This window comes from Lathyrus oleraceus, chromosome 3 (assembly GCF_024323335.1).
Source record: "Lathyrus oleraceus cultivar Zhongwan6 chromosome 3, CAAS_Psat_ZW6_1.0, whole genome shotgun sequence".
Taxonomy (NCBI): domain Eukaryota; kingdom Viridiplantae; phylum Streptophyta; class Magnoliopsida; order Fabales; family Fabaceae; genus Lathyrus; species Lathyrus oleraceus.
In genome coordinates, this window is record NC_066581.1 from 183,689,226 (window position 1) to 183,708,900 (window position 19,675).

Below are 19,675 nucleotides of genomic sequence, written 5' to 3' on the forward strand. Positions count from 1 at the left end.
TCATCTTGAGGGGGCGTAATTGACCAACATAATCAAATTTAATAATCAAGCAATAAAAGAATATTTGAATTGTTCATCAAATATTCAAGGAGAGTTATTTGACTATTATTAGCATTTAGAGGCATATAACTCTGTCAAGCAGTAACAACCAACTAGCTAAAGTTTAGGCTTATTTCAAACATTTCCTATTCAATTATCACTATGTAATATATGTATATATACTGATGTATATCTCTGGAAAACATTTATTCAAAAATACATTCACTTATAGGTACAAGGCTAGAGTTTGGTTACATTCTCTACCCTTTGATTACATTATTACATGGGATTAACTGAAAAATATTTTCCATGCTAAATATTTCCCTCATAGAAAAACAACCAAAGTAAGGGACCAAATTACGAGTTTCACCTAAAAGGACGAGGAATCACTCTATGAAGCCTGAGAGCGATTTAAAGAAATGTTAAGGTTATATCATCATCCTGGGCTTGACAAATGATTGTATGTTCATACTCTCTATAACGGTCTTATATACACCAGAAGGATGACAATTGAAGAAGCTACAGAAGGAACAAAAATATATAGGAAATCTATTCTTTAATCGAAAACATGGCGGACAATCACTCTTGACAGCGAAGTGATAAAAACTCGACTAAACTTTCAGCTCCTTCAAAAGGAAGAAAATGTGAAGTAGATATCTTAGATCACCTAAATGCTAAAGTTGATGCCCTATTTTAGAAATATGATAAAATGAGTGTAAACATGGTCACCAATGTTGCTCCACCCTATGTAATATGTGGCATCATTGGTCATATTGGTAATCAGCGTAACATGATTTTTAATGGAGAACCTAGCTTACAAGATGTTAATTACTCTGCAAAAGGAAATCCTTATTCTAACACTTATAATTGTGGATGGAGAGACCACCCAAATTCTTTTATAAAACAACTATCCATTACAAGCAGATGGACCTCCGGGCTTCTAGGGACAAAAATATGTTAACGCGTCCAGAAAGTCCAACCTTGAAATCATAATGGAAATTTTTTTCATGTCCCAAACTAAACAAAATGACAATTCAAAAATCAGAATTTACACACAAACATAATCCTTAGATAACTCGCACCTAAGGCAGATTCAATAGCCCCTCCCCACAAAAAATGTTGGAGACTAAAATCTCCCAAGTGGCTCAACAACAACCTTCATCCCCAAAACCTCTCAGAATATTTCCACAACAGCTTGCACAAAACCCAAAAGGACATGTAAAGATTGCCATCCATAGAAATGAGAACGATAATGATGAGAATGGAAAAGTCCAACCAACTAATGAGGTTGAAGAGGAAGAGAAAGAAAAACCTTATGTGCCTCATCCTCCATACAAACCACTCATTTCATCCTTACAAAGGTTTTCAAAATTCAAGATAAATGAAGGGTTTAAAAAGTATGTGGAAATATTGAAGAAACCATACACCAACATTCATTTCACAAAAGCTATGTCCCAAATTCCATCCAGTGTAAAAACTTTAAAAGAAATTTTATCGAATGAAATAAATTTGGATGACAATGGTATGGTAGCATTAAATGAGGAATATAGTGCAATAATACAAAACAAATTGCCTCTAAAACTAAAAGATCCAGGAAGTTTTTCAATTCTTTGTGTCATCAGGAATATGAGTTTTAAGGATGTGTACTATGCAATCTTGGGGATAGCGTGATTCTTTGGCTTTATGGATGTGCAAAAAGTTATATATTATTTAGCTTACATATATAAAGATCTCTTTGCAATTAGCTGAAAATCCATCAAATACCTGATAGGAATATTGGAAGATGTCTCGATAAGGATAGACAAGTTGGTCATACCCACATATTTTATAGTAATGGAAATGGAAGAGGATTCTCAAGTCTTGATTATCTTAGAGAGAACATTCCTTTCTACTTCCGAAGCCATTATAGATGTTAAGAATGGTAGGATTATCTTTAATGTGTGAGACAAAAAAATTGAATTGCTATTATCTAATCTCATGAATATAGTCTCTCCATTGAGGATTCCCGTTATAAGCTAAATATAATACATCAATTGGTTAAAGAGGTTTTCCTTGAATCCCCTCCTATGGATGGGTTTAAAGTATGTTTAACTAGGAATATAAATAAGTTAAACAACAATGAAGAGGTTGATGCTTATGGCAAGGTAATGGATGGAGATTGTAACACCCCGATAATAATAAAATAATTATTTGAATTGAGTTAATAATTTAATTATTAATTTAATTAAATAATTGGAAATTTTATTATTATTATTATTTTTTGAATTATTATTATTTTGGAATAATAATTATTATTTGGAAAATATATATAAGTTGGAATTAAGGAAAAAGTCCCATTGGGGGAGTAAAAACATTTCACGTGAAAACAGAGAAAATCGTGAAAAGGGAAAAGGGCAGAGAAGAGGAGAAAGGAGCTGAAGAGCAAAGGTTGAAGAACGGAAAGGCTTGAAGCTCAAAGATTCGCCGGATTGTTAAGGTAAGGGGGTTTATCGTCGATTAATGGGTAATTTGGGATAATATGTCATGGGTAGTGATAAGCCGTTAATTTGACCCTAATTGGGATTTGTAAATGTTGAAATGTTGTTGGATGAACTGTGCTGAAAGTTGAAATTAAATCGGTATTTGTGTGAGTAATGTTTTCCCGATCGTATAGCTGTTTACGGAATCGGAATCGGAGGTCCGGAAGTCCTCCAACGGCGGAATTCTGCATTCTGCCGTGTGTTAGCGCAGGAATTGTTGTTTGGTCTGCGTTAACCGGTTAACCCAGGGTGTTAACCGGTTAACACTGTATTGAAATGTGAAAATATTGAGTTTTTGCCTGCGTTAACCGGTTAACCCAGGGCGTTAACCGGTTAACGCTGTTGCGTTTTGCCAGAAAGTGAGTTTTGCCTGCGTTAACCGGTTAACCCAGGGCGTTAACCGGTTAACACTGTTGCAGAGTGAAAAATTATTGTTTTTAAATGTGGTGTACCTAATTGAGGGTTGGCCTATGTTGCCTATGGTGTAATAGGGATAAATTCCCGCTGTTTTGAGCAGTATATGCAATATTGAAATGTACTAATATTGTGGTTGTTGTTTGGCATAATCTGACATGCTTATGTGATGAAAGATTGATGATGTATAATGATGTACATGATGCTGTGGATGTATATATTATGCATGTATGTGTGAATGGACTGTTGTATGGCTCAGAGTGTGAGCATATGTTTATTCTTGAATTATTGTTGATGTTGCATTGCTAGATGATTAGCATGCATGGCATAGCCTTCGGGGCTGTAGCTAATTCCCATAGTGAGGAATTAGTGAGTGAACCATTGTGGGTTTGTTGTTGATGTTTGCATACTAGATGATTAGTGTGCATAGTCTAGCCTTCGGGGCTGTAGCTAATTCCCATGGTGAGGAATTAGTGAGTGAGTCACTAGGTCTCAAATGAGTGGGACTAGTGAGCTTAGTAGCCGTATCTGGAGGGATCGGTGAGCTTGAACTATATGTTCGAGAATAGTCGGTACCGCATGTGTAGAGTCTCATTGCATAAAAATATGTATGGCGTATAATATGAATGGATGTGTTCCAATATTATACGTGTGTTGTGTTGTTGTTAAGTATGATTTGAGATTATACTGGTATTGTATATTGATGTTGAGTATGATGTTTAAGCCAATGAGCTATTACTGAATGTGTATTGCAATTAGGGTGATTGATGTGTTAATTACTTGGCATTACATGTTGTTTTATAATGCTTATTATATTGATTGAGGAACTCACCCTTACAACTATTTTTCAGGTAACGAGAAATGAGTTGAGTAGAAGCAAATGCTTGGAGTCTAGTGTAGTCTCCCTAGTGGGTCATGCTCTGATAGATGTAACATCGGGCGGGAACACTTTGATTATTATTGTTGTTGTTATTGAACTAAATTACATGTGATGTTACATGTTTTGCATGATTGAGTTGATCTCTATCCGCTGCGTAATTGTGCAAATACTTTATATTTAAATTAAATAAAGAGCATGATTGTTATATTGTTTAAATGGTGTGGAATGTTTGTGTGACACCCTTGGTGCACTATTACTCTGATTATATGTTTATTATTTTAATAAATTTTTGGGGTATTTTAGAAGGGTGTTACATTAGTGGTATCAGAGCATAGTCGGTCGTGTCGAGTCGTAATTATTCTGTTTTCCCTGTACGGGATAGGTGTTGTGTAACCCTATCAGTACTTATTGTTTTAGTTTGTTGGGTTTTCAGAATAGAGATGGCTGGAAGAGGCAGAGATGATGCTGCGATTGCTGAGGCTCTGGGTATGCTGGCTGGAGTACTTGGAGGGAATCCAAATGTTGTAGGAATGGGAGCTGCTCGTCAACTGAGTGAGTTCCAGAAGAACAATCCTCCAATGTTCAAGGGAGCATACGATCCAGATGGTGCTCAGAAGTGGTTGAAGGAGATCGAGAGGATCTTCAGAGTAACTGAGTGTGCTGATAACCAGAAGGTCAGGTTCGGTACACATATGCTGTCAGAGGAAGCTGATGATTGGTGGGTTGCTACCCGCACTGAGTTGGAATCTGCTGGGAATACTGAGATCACTTGGGCTGTGTTCAGGGAAAGGTTCCTGAGAAAGTATTTTCCAGAAGATGTCAGAGGAAAGAAAGAGATAGAGTTTTTGGAATTGAAGCAGGGTAACAGGTCGGTTACTGAGTATGCTGCGAAGTTCACCGAGCTGTCAAAGTACTATACTCCCTATAATGAGGCTGCTGGAGAATTTTCGAAATGTGTGAAGTTTGAGAACGGGTTGCGTCCTGAGATCAAACAAGCTATTGGATATCAGAGGATCAGGGTGTTTTCTGACTTGGTTGACTGTTGCAGAATTTTTGAACAGGATTCCAAGGCTAGAGCAGAGAGCTATCAGCAGAGGGTTGATAGGAAGGGTAAGAATCAGATGGATCGTGGAAAACCGTATGCAGCTGGCAAAGGTTTTCAGAAGCAGAGTGGGATGAAGAGGCCTAGTGGGGGAGACTCTAGTGCTCCTGCTAAGTGTTATAGATGTGGTCGGGCTGGACATCGTGTTCATGAGTGTACCAGTGCTGAGATGAAGTGTTTCAAGTGTGGGAAAGGTGGTCACTTGGCTGCAGAGTGCCGATTGAAGACTGTAACTTGTTTCAACTGTGGAGAGTTGGGTCATATCAGTCCCCAGTGTCCTAAGCCGAAGAAGGAGAATCAGTCAGGAGGCAAGGTTTTTGCTCTATCAGGTTCTGAGACTTCTGCAGATGATTGTTTGATCAGAGGTACGTGTTATATTAATGGCTTTCCTCTTATAGCTATTATTGACACAGGTGCTACTCATTCTTTTATATCTGTGGATTGTGCTGTGAAGCTTAAGTTAGAGATATCTGAGATGCGTGGAAGTATGGTGATTGATACTCCTGCAAAGGGTTCAGTGACTACTACTTCGGTTTGTTTGAGTTGTCCTTTGAATATTTTTGGTAGAGATTTTGGGATAGACCTTGTGTGTCTTCCATTAGTGCAGATTGACGTTATCTTGGGTATGAACTGGTTGGTGTTTAACCGAGTTTATATCAACTGTTTTGATAAGACGGTGATATTTCCTGAGATTGAGGAAGGGCAGAGTCTGTTTCTATCAGCCAGGCAGGTGAATGAGGAAGTGGCAGATGGGGCAGAGTTGTTTATGCTGTTGGCAACTTTAGAGGCTAAAGATAAACTGGTGATTCGTGATCTAGCAGTGGTGTGTGACTTTCCTGATGTGTTTCCGGAAGAAGTGAATGAGTTACCGCCAGAGCGTGAAGTTGAGTTCTCAATTGAATTGGTACCTGGTACTAGACCGATATCGATGGCTCCGTACCGTATGTCTGCTGTTGAGTTAGCTGAATTGAAAAGTCAGTTGGAAGATTTGTTGGATAAGAAGTTTATTCGTCCAAGTGTGTCACCGTGGGGTGCACCAGTGTTGTTGGTTAAGAAGAAGGAAGGTACTATGAGGTTGTGTGTGGACTACAGGCAACTGAATAAAATGACGATCAAGAATCGGTATCCTTTGCCGAGGATTGATGATTTGATGGATCAGTTGGTTGGTGCGAGTGTATTCAGCAAGATAGATTTGAGATCTGGGTATCATCAGATACGTGTGAAAACTGAGGATATTCAGAAGACTGCTTTCAGAACGAGGTATGGACATTATGAGTATTCTGTAATGCCTTTTGGTGTGACTAATGCGCCTGGAGTATTTATGGAGTACATGAATAGGATTTTCCATCCGTACTTGGATCAGTTTGTTGTGGTGTTTATTGATGACATTTTGGTGTATTCGAAATCTGAAGAAGAGCATGCTGAGCATTTGAGAGTGGTTTTAGGAGTGTTGCGAGAAAAGCAGTTATTTGCTAAACTGTCTAAGTGTGAATTTTGGTTAGAAGAAGTTAGTTTTCTTGGTCATGTGATTTCAAGAGGTGGTGTTGCTGTTGATCCTTCTAAGATAGAAGCGGTATCTAAGTGGGAAGCTCCGAAGTCTGTTGCTGAGATTCGAAGTTTCCTTGGTTTGGCTGGTTATTATAGGAAGTTCATTGAGGGATTTTCTAAGTTGGCGTTACCGTTGACGATGTTGACTAGAAAGGGGCAAGCGTTTGTTTGGGACTCAAAATGTGAAGAAGGTTTCCAAGAGTTAAAGAGAAGGTTAACTACTGCTCCTATTTTGACGTTACCGAGTTCGTCGGAACCATTTGAAGTTTACTGTGATGCTTCATTGTTGGGTTTGGGTGGTGTGTTGATGCAGAATAAGCAGGTTATAGCTTATGCTTCGAGACAGCTGAGGGTTCATGAAAGGAACTATCCGACGCACGATTTAGAGTTGGCAGCTGTAGTGTTTGTTTTGAAGTTGTGGAGGCATTACTTGTATGGATCAAGATTTGAGGTTTTCAGTGACCATAAGAGTTTAAAGTATTTGTTTGATCAGAAAGAGCTGAATATGAGACAGAGGAGATGGTTAGAGTTTCTGAAGGATTATGATTTTGGTTTGAATTACCATTCGGGTAAAGCAAATGTAGTGGCTGATGCATTGAGTCGGAAATCATTACATATGTCTATGTTAATGGTTAAGGAATTGGATTTAATTGAGCAGTTTAGAGACTTGAGTTTGGTGTGTGAGAGTACTCACAACAGTGTTAAATTGGGAATGTTGAAGTTAACGAGTGGTATTCTGGAGGAGATCAGAGAGGGTCAGAAATCCGATATGCTTTTGGTTGATAAGTTGACTTTAGTGAATCAAGGTCGAGGTGGTGAATTCAGAGTTGATGAGAACGGTGTTTTGAAATTTGGTAGTCGGGTGTGTATTCCGAATGTTATTGAGCTTAAGAAGAGTATTCTTGAGGAGGGACATCGTAGTGGCTTAAGTATTCATCCTGGAGCTACGAAGATGTATCATGATTTGAAGAAGTTATTTTGGTGGCCGGGAATGAAAAGAGAAATTGCGAGTTTTGTTTATTCTTGTTTGACTTGTCAGAAGTCAAAGATTGAGCATCAGAAGCCGTCTGGACTAATGCAACCGTTGGCTATTCCAGAGTGGAAGTGGGACAGTATCAGTATGGATTTTGTTTCTGGTTTACCGAGGACAAGTAAGAATTTTGAAGCCATTTGGGTGATCGTGGACAGATTGACGAAGTCGGCTCATTTCATTTCGATCAGAATGGATTATCCGTTAGAGAGATTAGCCGAGTTGTATATTGAGAAGATTGTAAGCTTGCATGGTATTCCGTCGAGTATTGTTTCGGACAGAGATCCTAGATTTACATCGAAGTTCTGGGAGGGTTTGCAGAAGGCTTTGGGAACTAAACTGAGATTGAGTTCTGCATATCACCCGCAGACTGATGGTCAGACTGAGAGGACGATTCAGTCACTGGAGGATCTTTTGAGAGCTTGTGTTTTAGAAAAAGGAGGTGCTTGGGATTGTTATTTGCCTTTGATTGAGTTCACCTACAACAATAGTTTTCATTCGAGCATTGGTATGGCACCGTTTGAAGCTTTGTATGGTAGGAGATGTCGGACACCTTTATGTTGGTATGAGTCCGGTGAGAGTGTTGTGGTTGGACCGGAGATTGTTCAACAAACTACGGAAAAGATTAAGATGATTCAGGAGAAGATGAGAATTGCTCAGAGTCGTCAGAAGAGTTATCACGATAAGAGGAGGAAGTCACTTGAGTTCCAAGAGGGAGATCATGTGTTTCTTCGCGTCACTCCGATAACTGGTGTTGGTCGAGCTTTGAAGTCGAAGAAGTTGACACCTCGATTTATTGGTCCTTATCAGATTTTGGAGAGGATAGGAGAAGTAGCCTATCGTATCGCCTTACCGCCGTCGCTTGCGAATTTGCATGAAGTTTTTCATGTGTCTCAGTTGAGGAGGTACATTCATGATCCGTCGCATGTAGTCCAAATAGATGATGTACAGGTGAGAGATAACCTGACTGTTGAAACATCACCTATGAGGATCGAGGATCGAGAGTTGAAGCAGTTGCGGGGTAAAGAGATTGCCTTGGTGAAGGTAGCTTGGGGAGGACCAGCAGGTGGCAACGTGACTTGGGAACTGGAGAGTAAGATGAAGGAGTCTTATCCAGAGTTGTTCGCTTGAGGTATGTTTTCGAGGACGAAAACTCTTTTAGTGGGGGAGAGTTGTAACACCCCGATAATAATAAAATAATTATTTGAATTGAGTTAATAATTTAATTATTAATTTAATTAAATAATTGGAAATTTTATTATTATTATTATTTTTTGAATTATTATTATTTTGGAATAATAATTATTATTTGGAAAATATATATAAGTTGGAATTAAGGAAAAAGTCCCATTGGGGGAGTAAAAACATTTCACGTGAAAACAGAGAAAATCGTGAAAAAGGAAAAGGGCAGAGAAGAGGAGAAAGGAGCTGAAGAGCAAAGGTTGAAGAACGGAAAGGCTTGAAGCTCAAAGATTCGCCGGATTGTTAAGGTAAGGGGGGTTTATCGTCGATTAATGGGTATTTTGGGATAATATGTCATGGGTAGTGATAAGCCGTTAATTTGACCCTAATTGGGATTTGTAAATGTTGAAATGTTGTTGGATGAACTGTGCTGAAAGTTGAAATTAAATCGGTATTTGTGTGAGTAATGTTTTCCCGATCGTATAGCTGTTTACGGAATCGGAATCGGAGGTCCGGAAGTCCTCCAACGGCGGAATTCTGCATTCTGCCGTGTGTTAGCGCAGGAATTGTTGTTTGGTCTGCGTTAACCGGTTAACCCAGGGTGTTAACCGGTTAACACTGTATTGAAATGTGAAAATATTGAGTTTTTGCCTGCGTTAACCGGTTAACCCAGGGCGTTAACCGGTTAACGCTGTTGCGTTTTGCCAGAAAGTGAGTTTTGCCTGCGTTAACCGGTTAACCCAGGGCGTTAACCGGTTAACACTGTTGCAGAGTGAAAAATTATTGTTTTTAAATGTGGTGTACCTAATTGAGGGTTGGCCTATGTTGCCTATGGTGTAATAGGGATAAATTCCCGCTGTTTTGAGCAGTATATGCAATATTGAAATGTACTAATATTGTGGTTGTTGTTTGGCATAATCTGACATGCTTATGTGATGAAAGATTGATGATGTATAATGATGTACATGATGCTGTGGATGTATATATTATGCATGTATGTGTGAATGGACTGTTGTATGGCTCAGAGTGTGAGCATATGTTTATTCTTGAATTATTGTTGATGTTGCATTGCTAGATGATTAGCATGCATGGCATAGCCTTCGGGGCTGTAGCTAATTCCCATAGTGAGGAATTAGTGAGTGAACCATTGTGGGTTTGTTGTTGATGTTTGCATACTAGATGATTAGTGTGCATAGTCTAGCCTTCGGGGCTGTAGCTAATTCCCATGGTGAGGAATTAGTGAGTGAGTCACTAGGTCTCAAATGAGTGGGACTAGTGAGCTTAGTAGCCGTATCTGGAGGGATCGGTGAGCTTGAACTATATGTTCGAGAATAGTCGGTACCGCATGTGTAGAGTCTCATTGCATAAAAATATGTATGGCGTATAATATGAATGGATGTGTTCCAATATTATACGTGTGTTGTGTTGTTGTTAAGTATGATTTGAGATTATACTGGTATTGTATATTGATGTTGAGTATGATGTTTAAGCCAATGAGCTATTACTGAATGTGTATTGCAATTAGGGTGATTGATGTGTTAATTACTTGGCATTACATGTTGTTTTATAATGCTTATTATATTGATTGAGGAACTCACCCTTACAACTATTTTTCAGGTAACGAGAAATGAGTTGAGTAGAAGCAAATGCTTGGAGTCTAGTGTAGTCTCCCTAGTGGGTCATGCTCTGATAGATGTAACATCGGGCGGGAACACTTTGATTATTATTGTTGTTGTTATTGAACTAAATTACATGTGATGTTACATGTTTTGCATGATTGAGTTGATCTCTATCCGCTGCGTAATTGTGCAAATACTTTATATTTAAATTAAATAAAAGAGCATGATTGTTATATTGTTTAAATGGTGTGGAATGTTTGTGTGACACCCTTGGTGCACTATTACTCTGATTATATGTTTATTATTTTAATAAATTTTTGGGGTATTTTAGAAGGGTGTTACAGAGATCCTACTCGTCCAAGTTAAAAATTTGAAGTGTTGACAGTGAAATATTCATTATCTTTCCAATAAGAGATCCTAAATGTAAAACTGAATACCCTTCCTTTAAATCTTAGATACAAATTCACACGTAAAAACTTTATCATACATGTTATGTTTAATGTTGAGCTACATAGTAAGGAAGTTGAAGAAACAGAAAAGTGGTTGAATATTCTAAAAAGATGCCCTAAAGAAATTGAATATACTATTGAAGATGTAAGTTTGAAGGAAGCATTATTTTGATTAAAGAAGAAAAAATGGTCAATCTATTGACCTAAAATAAGTGTTGTGTGAGAGACAACTCACATATTTTTATTATCTAATTTAATGTTTAGTTTATTTTGTAGGATTAAGATAAAATTACACACGGAAGAAGAAACGAATAAAATTGAACTACAAACGAAAATGACTCAAGAAATTTACAAATAAGGAAGACTACGGTCCACGCCTATGATGCATAGGTATGGGTATGATTCCCGATTCAGGTACCGGTATCGATACAAGATACGACATTTAAAAAAAATCAAGATACGGGTACGTTAATAAAAAGTAAGAGTTTTCTTTGAAATATGTGAGTACATAAATAAATTGCTAGGTTCACAACAAAACATCACTATAAATGTTAAAAAAATAAAAAATAATATAAAGATATAGTAACGAAGAAATTAAAATACATAAATATACTACATTGATATTTTAAAAAATCACAAATTTCATTCGAAATTGAGTGATGAGAAAAAATGAAGTACCACAAGTACGGTACGTGTACCCGATACTAGTACTTCACCATTCTAGAAGTACTCATGCTTCAGAGGTCCATGCATAGTCGGCCCATAACCAAAAGAAAAAATATAATTTTGAAAATTTACTCCACTTCTCATCCATTAAATTGTGAGCTTTCTCTCTCCCTCTCTTGGTTTTTTTTCCATTGAGAATAATGTTTAGTTTAAGCATGAGAAGATTCTTTACTTATTTTTTTTGCTTTGATTTTTACTATTTTATTTTTCTATTTTTGTGACATGAATAAATTCAATTTCTCCTTTGCTTGAAAATTACTAAGTTATGAAAAAAAACTTGATGCATGTGTAAGTAGATGGAAAAAATAAAAATTCAACAGGGAAGCTAATTCTATGGTTGAAAAGATGACAAAATAATCTAGTCATTAGTTCGTGTAATAAGCCAATACAAAGGCTTGCAAAAAGAAAAAGAAAATTTTTCCCTTATTCCTTAGGCTCTGTTTTATTATAACTTGATTTGTAACTTACACACCAATTTTATTTTTAAAAATGAACGAAGTAATTTGGTATTATAATTTTTTTCTGTGAACCTTTTTTTTTTATTCATCAGATTATTTTTTTGCAAAATTTGGTTGATCCCCAATGTTTAGAATAAAAGGACAATCTAGCAAAGTAAGTAGGGTAACTCTCACCTGGATAGTCTTCTCAAAAGTCAGTTGAGTCCTAGAATTAAAAGAAGAAATAAAAAAAATTCTCAAGTAGATGCTACAGCGAGACAAAAATTTAGGTCTTATTCTATAAATTAAAATTCCCAATAAATTCATTATTATTTTCATAAGAGAAATGATATAAGGTTTATCATCAATCCTATGGAGAGACTTAGACCTTAAGGAGAAATCTTGGGGAAAGTCTTTTTATGAGAACCTATGAATTAAATGATTCTTGAATACTCTAACTTAGGTCGTAGGTTGGTGACTCTTTGAAATTTGAATTTTCAAATATTTTCATGTGTTAAGTTCTTTTGAAAATGCTTGATTCTAATATTTTCCATTTAAACAATTTTTTTAAGACAAGCAATGATTCAAGTATGGAGGATTTTGATAAGTGTTGTTTTAGTCATTCTTAACAGTTTAATTATGTCATTTTATTATCTATTTCTGCATAATTGTATCATCACTTTACTATTGTTTTGTTGTTTTTGTATTATTTCAGGAGTATGGAAAAGAATGAAGGATAATGGCCTATATTCAAGATATTTGGACTAAGCATGAGATATTTCCGAATGTCCAAAGAAAAATGAGGAAGAATGAAGCGGAAAATGCAAATAAATATAAAGAAGCAGTGGGAATTACGGCTAGGCTATAATGGTTATTACGTTCGTAATTCCCCAATACCTCTTAACTATAAAAAAAATACAAATCCATGCAAAACAAAGAGTATTACGACCAACGGCTGTAATGCTTCCAGAATCTTTGTGTTACTTCAATTTTGTTTGTTACGAACTTTCCATTTTCCTCTATTACTGTTGTGTATTCAACCCACTTATTAGTGGTTATTGGGGGATTAATGAAACTGATAGATATAAATATAAATATGCATGATTAGTATTTGTTTAACACACTAAGAATCATAAAAAAAATAGTTTTGCAAGAATCTAATATTCATAATTCTCTACTTTGCTCTTATATTACTCTACTGCAATACATGTTTTATTTTACTTGCTTTATTTATTCTATGTTTCCTATTTGATTTATTATTCTTATGTGTTCATTATGCAAAAGATAATAATTTTGTATCAAATGCAACTATGAGCGAGTAGATTCCTATAATCTTAGGATTATGAGATTTGTCTAAATGACATACACATTGTAACTCTTAGTTTCATATTGTGTCATGAGAAACTAAGAAATACTATGACTTTTAAGGTTTTTTTTTACGAATGTGTCTATGAAAATAGATACAATATCAAATATCAGTCGATGGGTTAAAAGGTGAAGACCTATATCTGACACGTAAAAGTTACATGGTTAAACTAATACATGAAAATATTTTTGATTTAATTGAGAAAGTCTTGTTCATTGCAAATAGAATTTTTTAACGAGTCTTATCATTGAAACAACCGCGAAAATAGGTGATTCATTGATCTAAGGTATATATAATTATAACTTTGAAAGGGGATACAATTTATATTTTTCTATTTAAAATTTGTAAAATATCAAATTCTCATGACAGAGTAGAAACGGTGACGTACATGATTTATCTTAGATGAGAATAATAATTATAAAATTTATAATCTTCAAAATAACTAAACCAAAATATGTATTCTTTTTTAGCTAATTAAAACTTAAAGAAAGAATCAATAATCACACTAGTTCCAAATGGAATAATAATTTTACTATATTTATATGAATCGTGCACTTATGGTCTATGACATAATCCATATGGATATACGGGGACCTCTATGTACCCTATTTATGCTAGGTCATAAATATTTTATAACTATAGTTGATGATCAGAGTCGTGTTTGCTAGATTTTTTTATGAAACCTAAAATTTGAGACTTCTGAATTAGTTAAATTTTGTATAGTCTATGTTAAAACCCAATTTGACACCTGTCTTAAAATCATAATATATGAAAATGGACCTGAGTTTACTTTGAAAAAACATACATGGCTAATGGGATACATAATTAGGTCTCACCTTCTAGAGGTGACTCATGCTCACTTATTCAAATCCAACACCCCTAACATATTTTAGCCTCATGCTTTCTCTCAAATTGTTTTCATTATTAATAGGTTACCTTATAGACTTTTAAAATTCAAATCACTTTTTTAGTCAATTTTAAAACCAACCCTAGTTATTCCCTTATAAAAATCTTTGGTCGTTTGGTGTATGGACCCACTTCTATAAGAAATTGCACCAAACTAGACTCTAGATCTAGAAAATGAATCTACTTAGAAAATAAACATGGAGTCAAGGAAAATATTTTATATGATATTCATAACAAACACCTTTTCATATCTAGGGACACCCATATTTTGAAACCATTTTTCCTTTTACCTCTCCTATAACCTATACCAGGACTACACCTAAAGAAATATTTCATCCCAACTTTGACCTACCTCTAGAATACTTTGAAACTAATATTTCCAATACTTTACCTCCCTCCCATGTTCCCAACAACACACCTCATATATATTCCATATCTCCCATACTACTCGAAGATAACATGCCTCATCCTCCAAAATTTAAGAAATCTAGCACGCACCTTCAGGATTATCATTACGCCCTTATCCAAACTAAGCACACACCTTTTCCTTTAGCTATATCAGGTAATATTTAGTATTCCTTGTCTAATTATATATCTTATTATAGATGATCTAATAATAGAAAAACTTCATTTAAAGTTTATCTTCCTCAACTAAACCAACTTTCTATTCCTCTGTGATAAATGATTCCAATTGGAAGCAAGTTGTCCATGAAAAAATTCAATCCTTTATTTTGTTGAGAATATAATTCATAGTATCGAAGCTCGTTGTTGTCGAAACACCTAGGTGTCGAAGTATCAAAGTCTTGAGAAGTTTGCCTCAACATGGATTTTTTACTAAGGCCCAATTTTGTAGTGTTAGCATAATTAGGTATTTGGGCTTTTCTTAAGGAGCAAGAAAACCCAAAATCTATAAATAAGGAGTAACCCTTATTGATTGTAATACAACACAATAGAAGTGCAGTTGCACACTTGAATAAAATTCCCAGTTTGAGAGCAAAGAGAAACTTTGCAAAAAAAATTCTTCCTTTCTTCAAAACCCTAATCTTTCTTTCTTCCCCTATTCAATTTTTTTGCTTTCTTCCATTACAATTATGCAACAAAATCTTGCAATCAAGGTTGGTTGATTCACTCGAGTGAAGAGTGAAGAACAAGAGGAAATTTGAACAATATGATTGAATCTTGTTCATCAAGATTTGGTTCGGAAATCTCTATAGGTTTTGGTGAATTTCTTAAAGGGAAATTGGTAAATTTCCAACATATGGTATCAGAGCACTAACTGAGTGATTCATAGGAAGCAAAACACAATGGTGATGAATCATCCGAACAAGCATTTTTCGGAGAGTTTCCCAATTTTGAAGAATCAGAATTACGAGAATTGGTGCAAGCAGATAAAGGTTGTCTTTTGCTATCAAGATATTTGGGATCTTGTGAAGGAGGGAGTGACGCTGCTTGCAACAAATATAACAGATGAAGAAAAGGCTCACACAAAGAATTGAAGAAAAAATATTATAAAGCTCTCTTTATGATCAATTAATGCATTGACGTGGACAATTTTGAAAAGGTTAATGATGTTGAATCAGCGAAAGAAGCATAGGAGATTCTGGAAAATTTGTTTGGAGGCGTAGAAAAGGTGAAAAGGTTAAAGAATGTATGAATTTCTTCAGATGGAAGAGAATGAAAGCATAACTAATTTTTTCACTAAGGTTACAAAACTGGTGAATCCAATCAAGGCATGTGGAAAGGCGTTGACATCAAGATCGGTTGTCACAAAGATCTTGAGGTCATTGGCTCCAAAATTCGACCATGTGGTAGTAACCATAGAAGAGTCGGAAGATTTATTAACATTGGCAAAGGAAGAGCTTCAAGGTACGCTTGAATCTCATGAACAAAGAATGGCTGAAAGAGTTGTAGAAAAGTTGAAGAGTGATATGGCTTTGCATGCACAATTAACAAGAAAAATAAAGGTAAAGGGAAGTGGTTCGACAACAAAGGTAGATGAGGCTAAAACAATTTGATTGGTCAGAATCAATAAGAAGGAGGCTGGTCGAATCAAAGAAAGCCCTCATACCAAAGCAACTAAAGAGGTGGTGTTGCATGTAGAGGAAGAGGTGGTGGTCTAAAACCTAACAAAAGTCACATTCAGTGTTTCAACTATCAGAAGTATGGTCATTACTCCAGTGATTGTCCTGAAAAACAAAAGAATCAAGATAATGATGCAAAGATTGTGAAGCATGAAGAATAAGAGATGTTGTTGATGATCACAACAAGAGATGAAGAAAGATTCTATGACCAATGGTACTTGGATTCAGGATGCTCATCACACATGACTGGTAGGAAAGATTGGTTTGTCAACATGAAACCCTCAATGAAGAAAATGGTAAAATTTACAAATGATAGTACTCTAGCAGTGGAAGGTATTGGTGATGTTCTGATTATGAGGAAAGATGGCAAAAGGTCAGTAATTTCTAATGTATTATACATACCAGGCATGAAAAATAATTTCCTCAGCATATGGCAGTTGGTAAAAAAGAACTACAAAGTGTCGATCGAAAACAAGATGATGATAGTTCTCGACTCAGGTGGAAGGTTAATCTTGAAGGCTCCAATGTCTTAGAATAGAACCTTCAAGATTGAACTAAATGTGATAGAGCGCAAGTGCCTTGCAATTGCAGCTAGCAGGGATGAATGGATATGACATTATAGACTTGGGCATTTCAACTTTAAAGACATCTGCGATATGAAGAGAAGAAATATGGTTTCAGGGCTACTAGAAATCGACATTCCAAATAAGGTGTGTGAGGAAATTATGCAGGTGAATCAACACATAAACAACTTCAACAAGGATGCATGAAGCAAGTTGAAGACAATCCTTGAAGTCATATACTTTGATGTGTGTGGACCTATCCAGATGGATTCGATTGGAGGTAACATATACTTTGTCACTTTCATAAATGATTTAAGTCGAAAACTACGGACTTACCTGATCAAGAATAAAAGTGAAGTGATCGAGGTATTTGCCAAGTTTAAATCTATGGTCAAAAGACAAAGTGGTCGAAAGCTCAAAATTTCGAGGACTAACAGTGGTGGAGAACATGTGTCGAAAGACTTCAACATGTGCCAGATCAATTGAGAAGAAAACTTGATGACAAGTCGAGTCAGATGATCCTAATAGGACATCAAGTTGTTCGACCCAGTGGACAAGCAAGCAGTGATCCACAGGGATATGATTATAGATGAGCTTAAGGAATGGGATTGGACTGAAAATGTAAAAAAGGATTCATTGAGAATCTTATGTGAAGAACCAGCAAGCAAAGTTGAAATAAAAGTTTGACAAGAAGAAGCCATAGGTCAAGCAAGCACAAGCAGACCTCAAAGGACAAGATACATCCTGCAAGATTACAAGAATATGTGATTACATCAGATGATGTGGTCGATGATGAATGTGAGCTGGTACGTTATGCTTTCTATGAAGATGTCGAACCAGTCAATACAATTGAAGCATTGAAGGATTCGAAGTGGGTGAAAGCAATGAATGAGGAACTAAAGTCCATCGAAGTCAACAACACATGGTCACTAGTCAAATTGCCTCAAGGCAAGAAGGCAATTAATGTGAAATGGATATACATGGTGAAGTTAAATCCCAAAGGTGAAGTAAATCGACACAAGGCAAGGCTTGTGGCAAAATAATTTCTTCAGAAGGAAGGAATCGACTTTGATGAAGTTTTTGCACCTATGGGTAGAATCGAAACGACCAGGTTGGTTGTTGGTCTAGCAAACATGAATAACTGTCACATATGTCAGATGGATGTGAAATGTGTATTCTTGAATGACCCATTAGATGGAGAAGTATATGTTGCACAACCAACTAGGTTTGTGAAACATGGCAAAGAAAGAAAGGTATACATGCTGCATAAAGCCCTGTATGGACTTAAGCAAGCTCCAAGAGCCTGGAATACGAAGATAGATAGATTTCTAATATAGAAGGAATTTATGAAGTGCACAATTAAGCATGAAGTATATGTAAGAAGAAGCAATAGTGAATTGCTTATACTATGTCTCTATGTCGATGACCTATTAATAACAGGAAGTTGCAAGAAGGAGATTGAAGATTTCAAACATGACCTAAGTGAGGAGTTTGAAATGTCAGACTTGGGAAATCTCATATTTCATTTGCATTGAATTATATAAGAGTAGTAGAGGCTTGATGATGGATCGAAGAATATATGCAGGTGAAATACTCAAGAGATTTGAGATGCAAGATTGCAACCCAACTTTGACCCAACTGAGCCCAGATTGCAACTTTCGAAAGACACATATGAAGATGATGTCGACCCAACGCAATATAGAAGACACATTGGATCACTTCGCTACCTTTGTCGCACAAGGCCTGATCTAGCATACAGTGTAGGTATGATGAGTAAATTCCTGCAGAAGCCAAAGGTATCACACTTAGCAGCGACGAAGAGGATACTAAGGTATCTGAAAGGAACTCTCGACTATGGAATTTTTTTCCTGAAGTTGATGAAGGAAAAGAATGTAAGCTAGTGAAATACACCGACTCAAGTTGGTGTAGTGATGTTGAGGATAGAAAATCCATAGCTGGCTATATGTTTATTCTAGATGGTGTAACACCTCAAAATTTGCCCTCCTCTCTTGGGACTAGCTGAGCATATTGCATATCATTTTTAGGTCATTAGGCATTGCATATTGCATATCATGTGGTTACATTGTGCAAGTCATCCTCTTAAGTCTTGATCAGAAGATGAAGAGGTCATATGCATGCTGGGGTTTCATTGGACTGGTCATTGATCATCTGAGGATGTGGAGGTCCAAATTAGGGTTTTGTGATTCTCAAGGAGATTGGTCTTCATCTTGTTTGAAAGGATACATCATCATCATGGTTTGTCATCATCAAGTGTTGAAGCATAGTCCTTGAGATTAGGGTTTTGACCACTGGTCAACCCTAATCAATTGCATTGGGCCAATCAGGGCATGGTAAGGAGATGGGGTCTATGATGGATATGGGGATCATTTCATGGAGCTTATTGAGGCTAGGGTTTCATCCTTGAGCCATTTCATCAGAGGATTGGGGCTTAACTTGATCAGTGCATTGCCAAATTCATCTATCAGTTGAAAAGTCAACCGTGGTCAACTGTGCTTGATTTTATGGATTTGGAGGTAGGAGAGAGTTGGATACACTTCATTCATGTTGGAACAAGTGTTATTTGACATGTCAAAGCTCAAGAATGGAGAAAATCAAGTCAGGACAAAAATTGCCAAAAATAGAAAGTGACTTGTAATGGAAGTTTCCAAAAATGGAAAATTTTTGACCTCAAATTTACGTGTCCAAGGAAGCTTCAAATGAAAATTTGTTCAACATGAAAGTTGTAGATCTTGGTCTCACCTTTCCAAAAAGTCCAAGAACTTGAAATTCCCATGTATGGTTGACAAGTTATGG

The 19,675-nt window shown here is 36.2% G+C and overlaps 1 protein-coding gene and 1 non-coding gene across 2 annotated transcripts; one reads left to right on the forward strand and one right to left on the reverse strand.

The window, feature by feature from the left end:
- Positions 1 to 380: 380 nt before the first annotated feature.
- LOC127134186 (small nucleolar RNA R71) lies at positions 381 to 487 on the reverse strand. The gene has a single exon (XR_007807942.1). It is a non-coding gene; the product is annotated as a small nucleolar RNA R71 (small nucleolar RNA).
- A 668-nt stretch (positions 488 to 1,155) lies between these two features.
- Positions 1,156 to 1,710, forward strand: LOC127130319 (uncharacterized). Its single transcript, XM_051059348.1, has one exon. The coding sequence runs from the start codon at positions 1,156 to 1,158 to the stop codon at positions 1,708 to 1,710; it is 555 nt and encodes a 184-aa protein (XP_050915305.1).
- Positions 1,711 to 19,675: the final 17,965 nt, after the last annotated feature.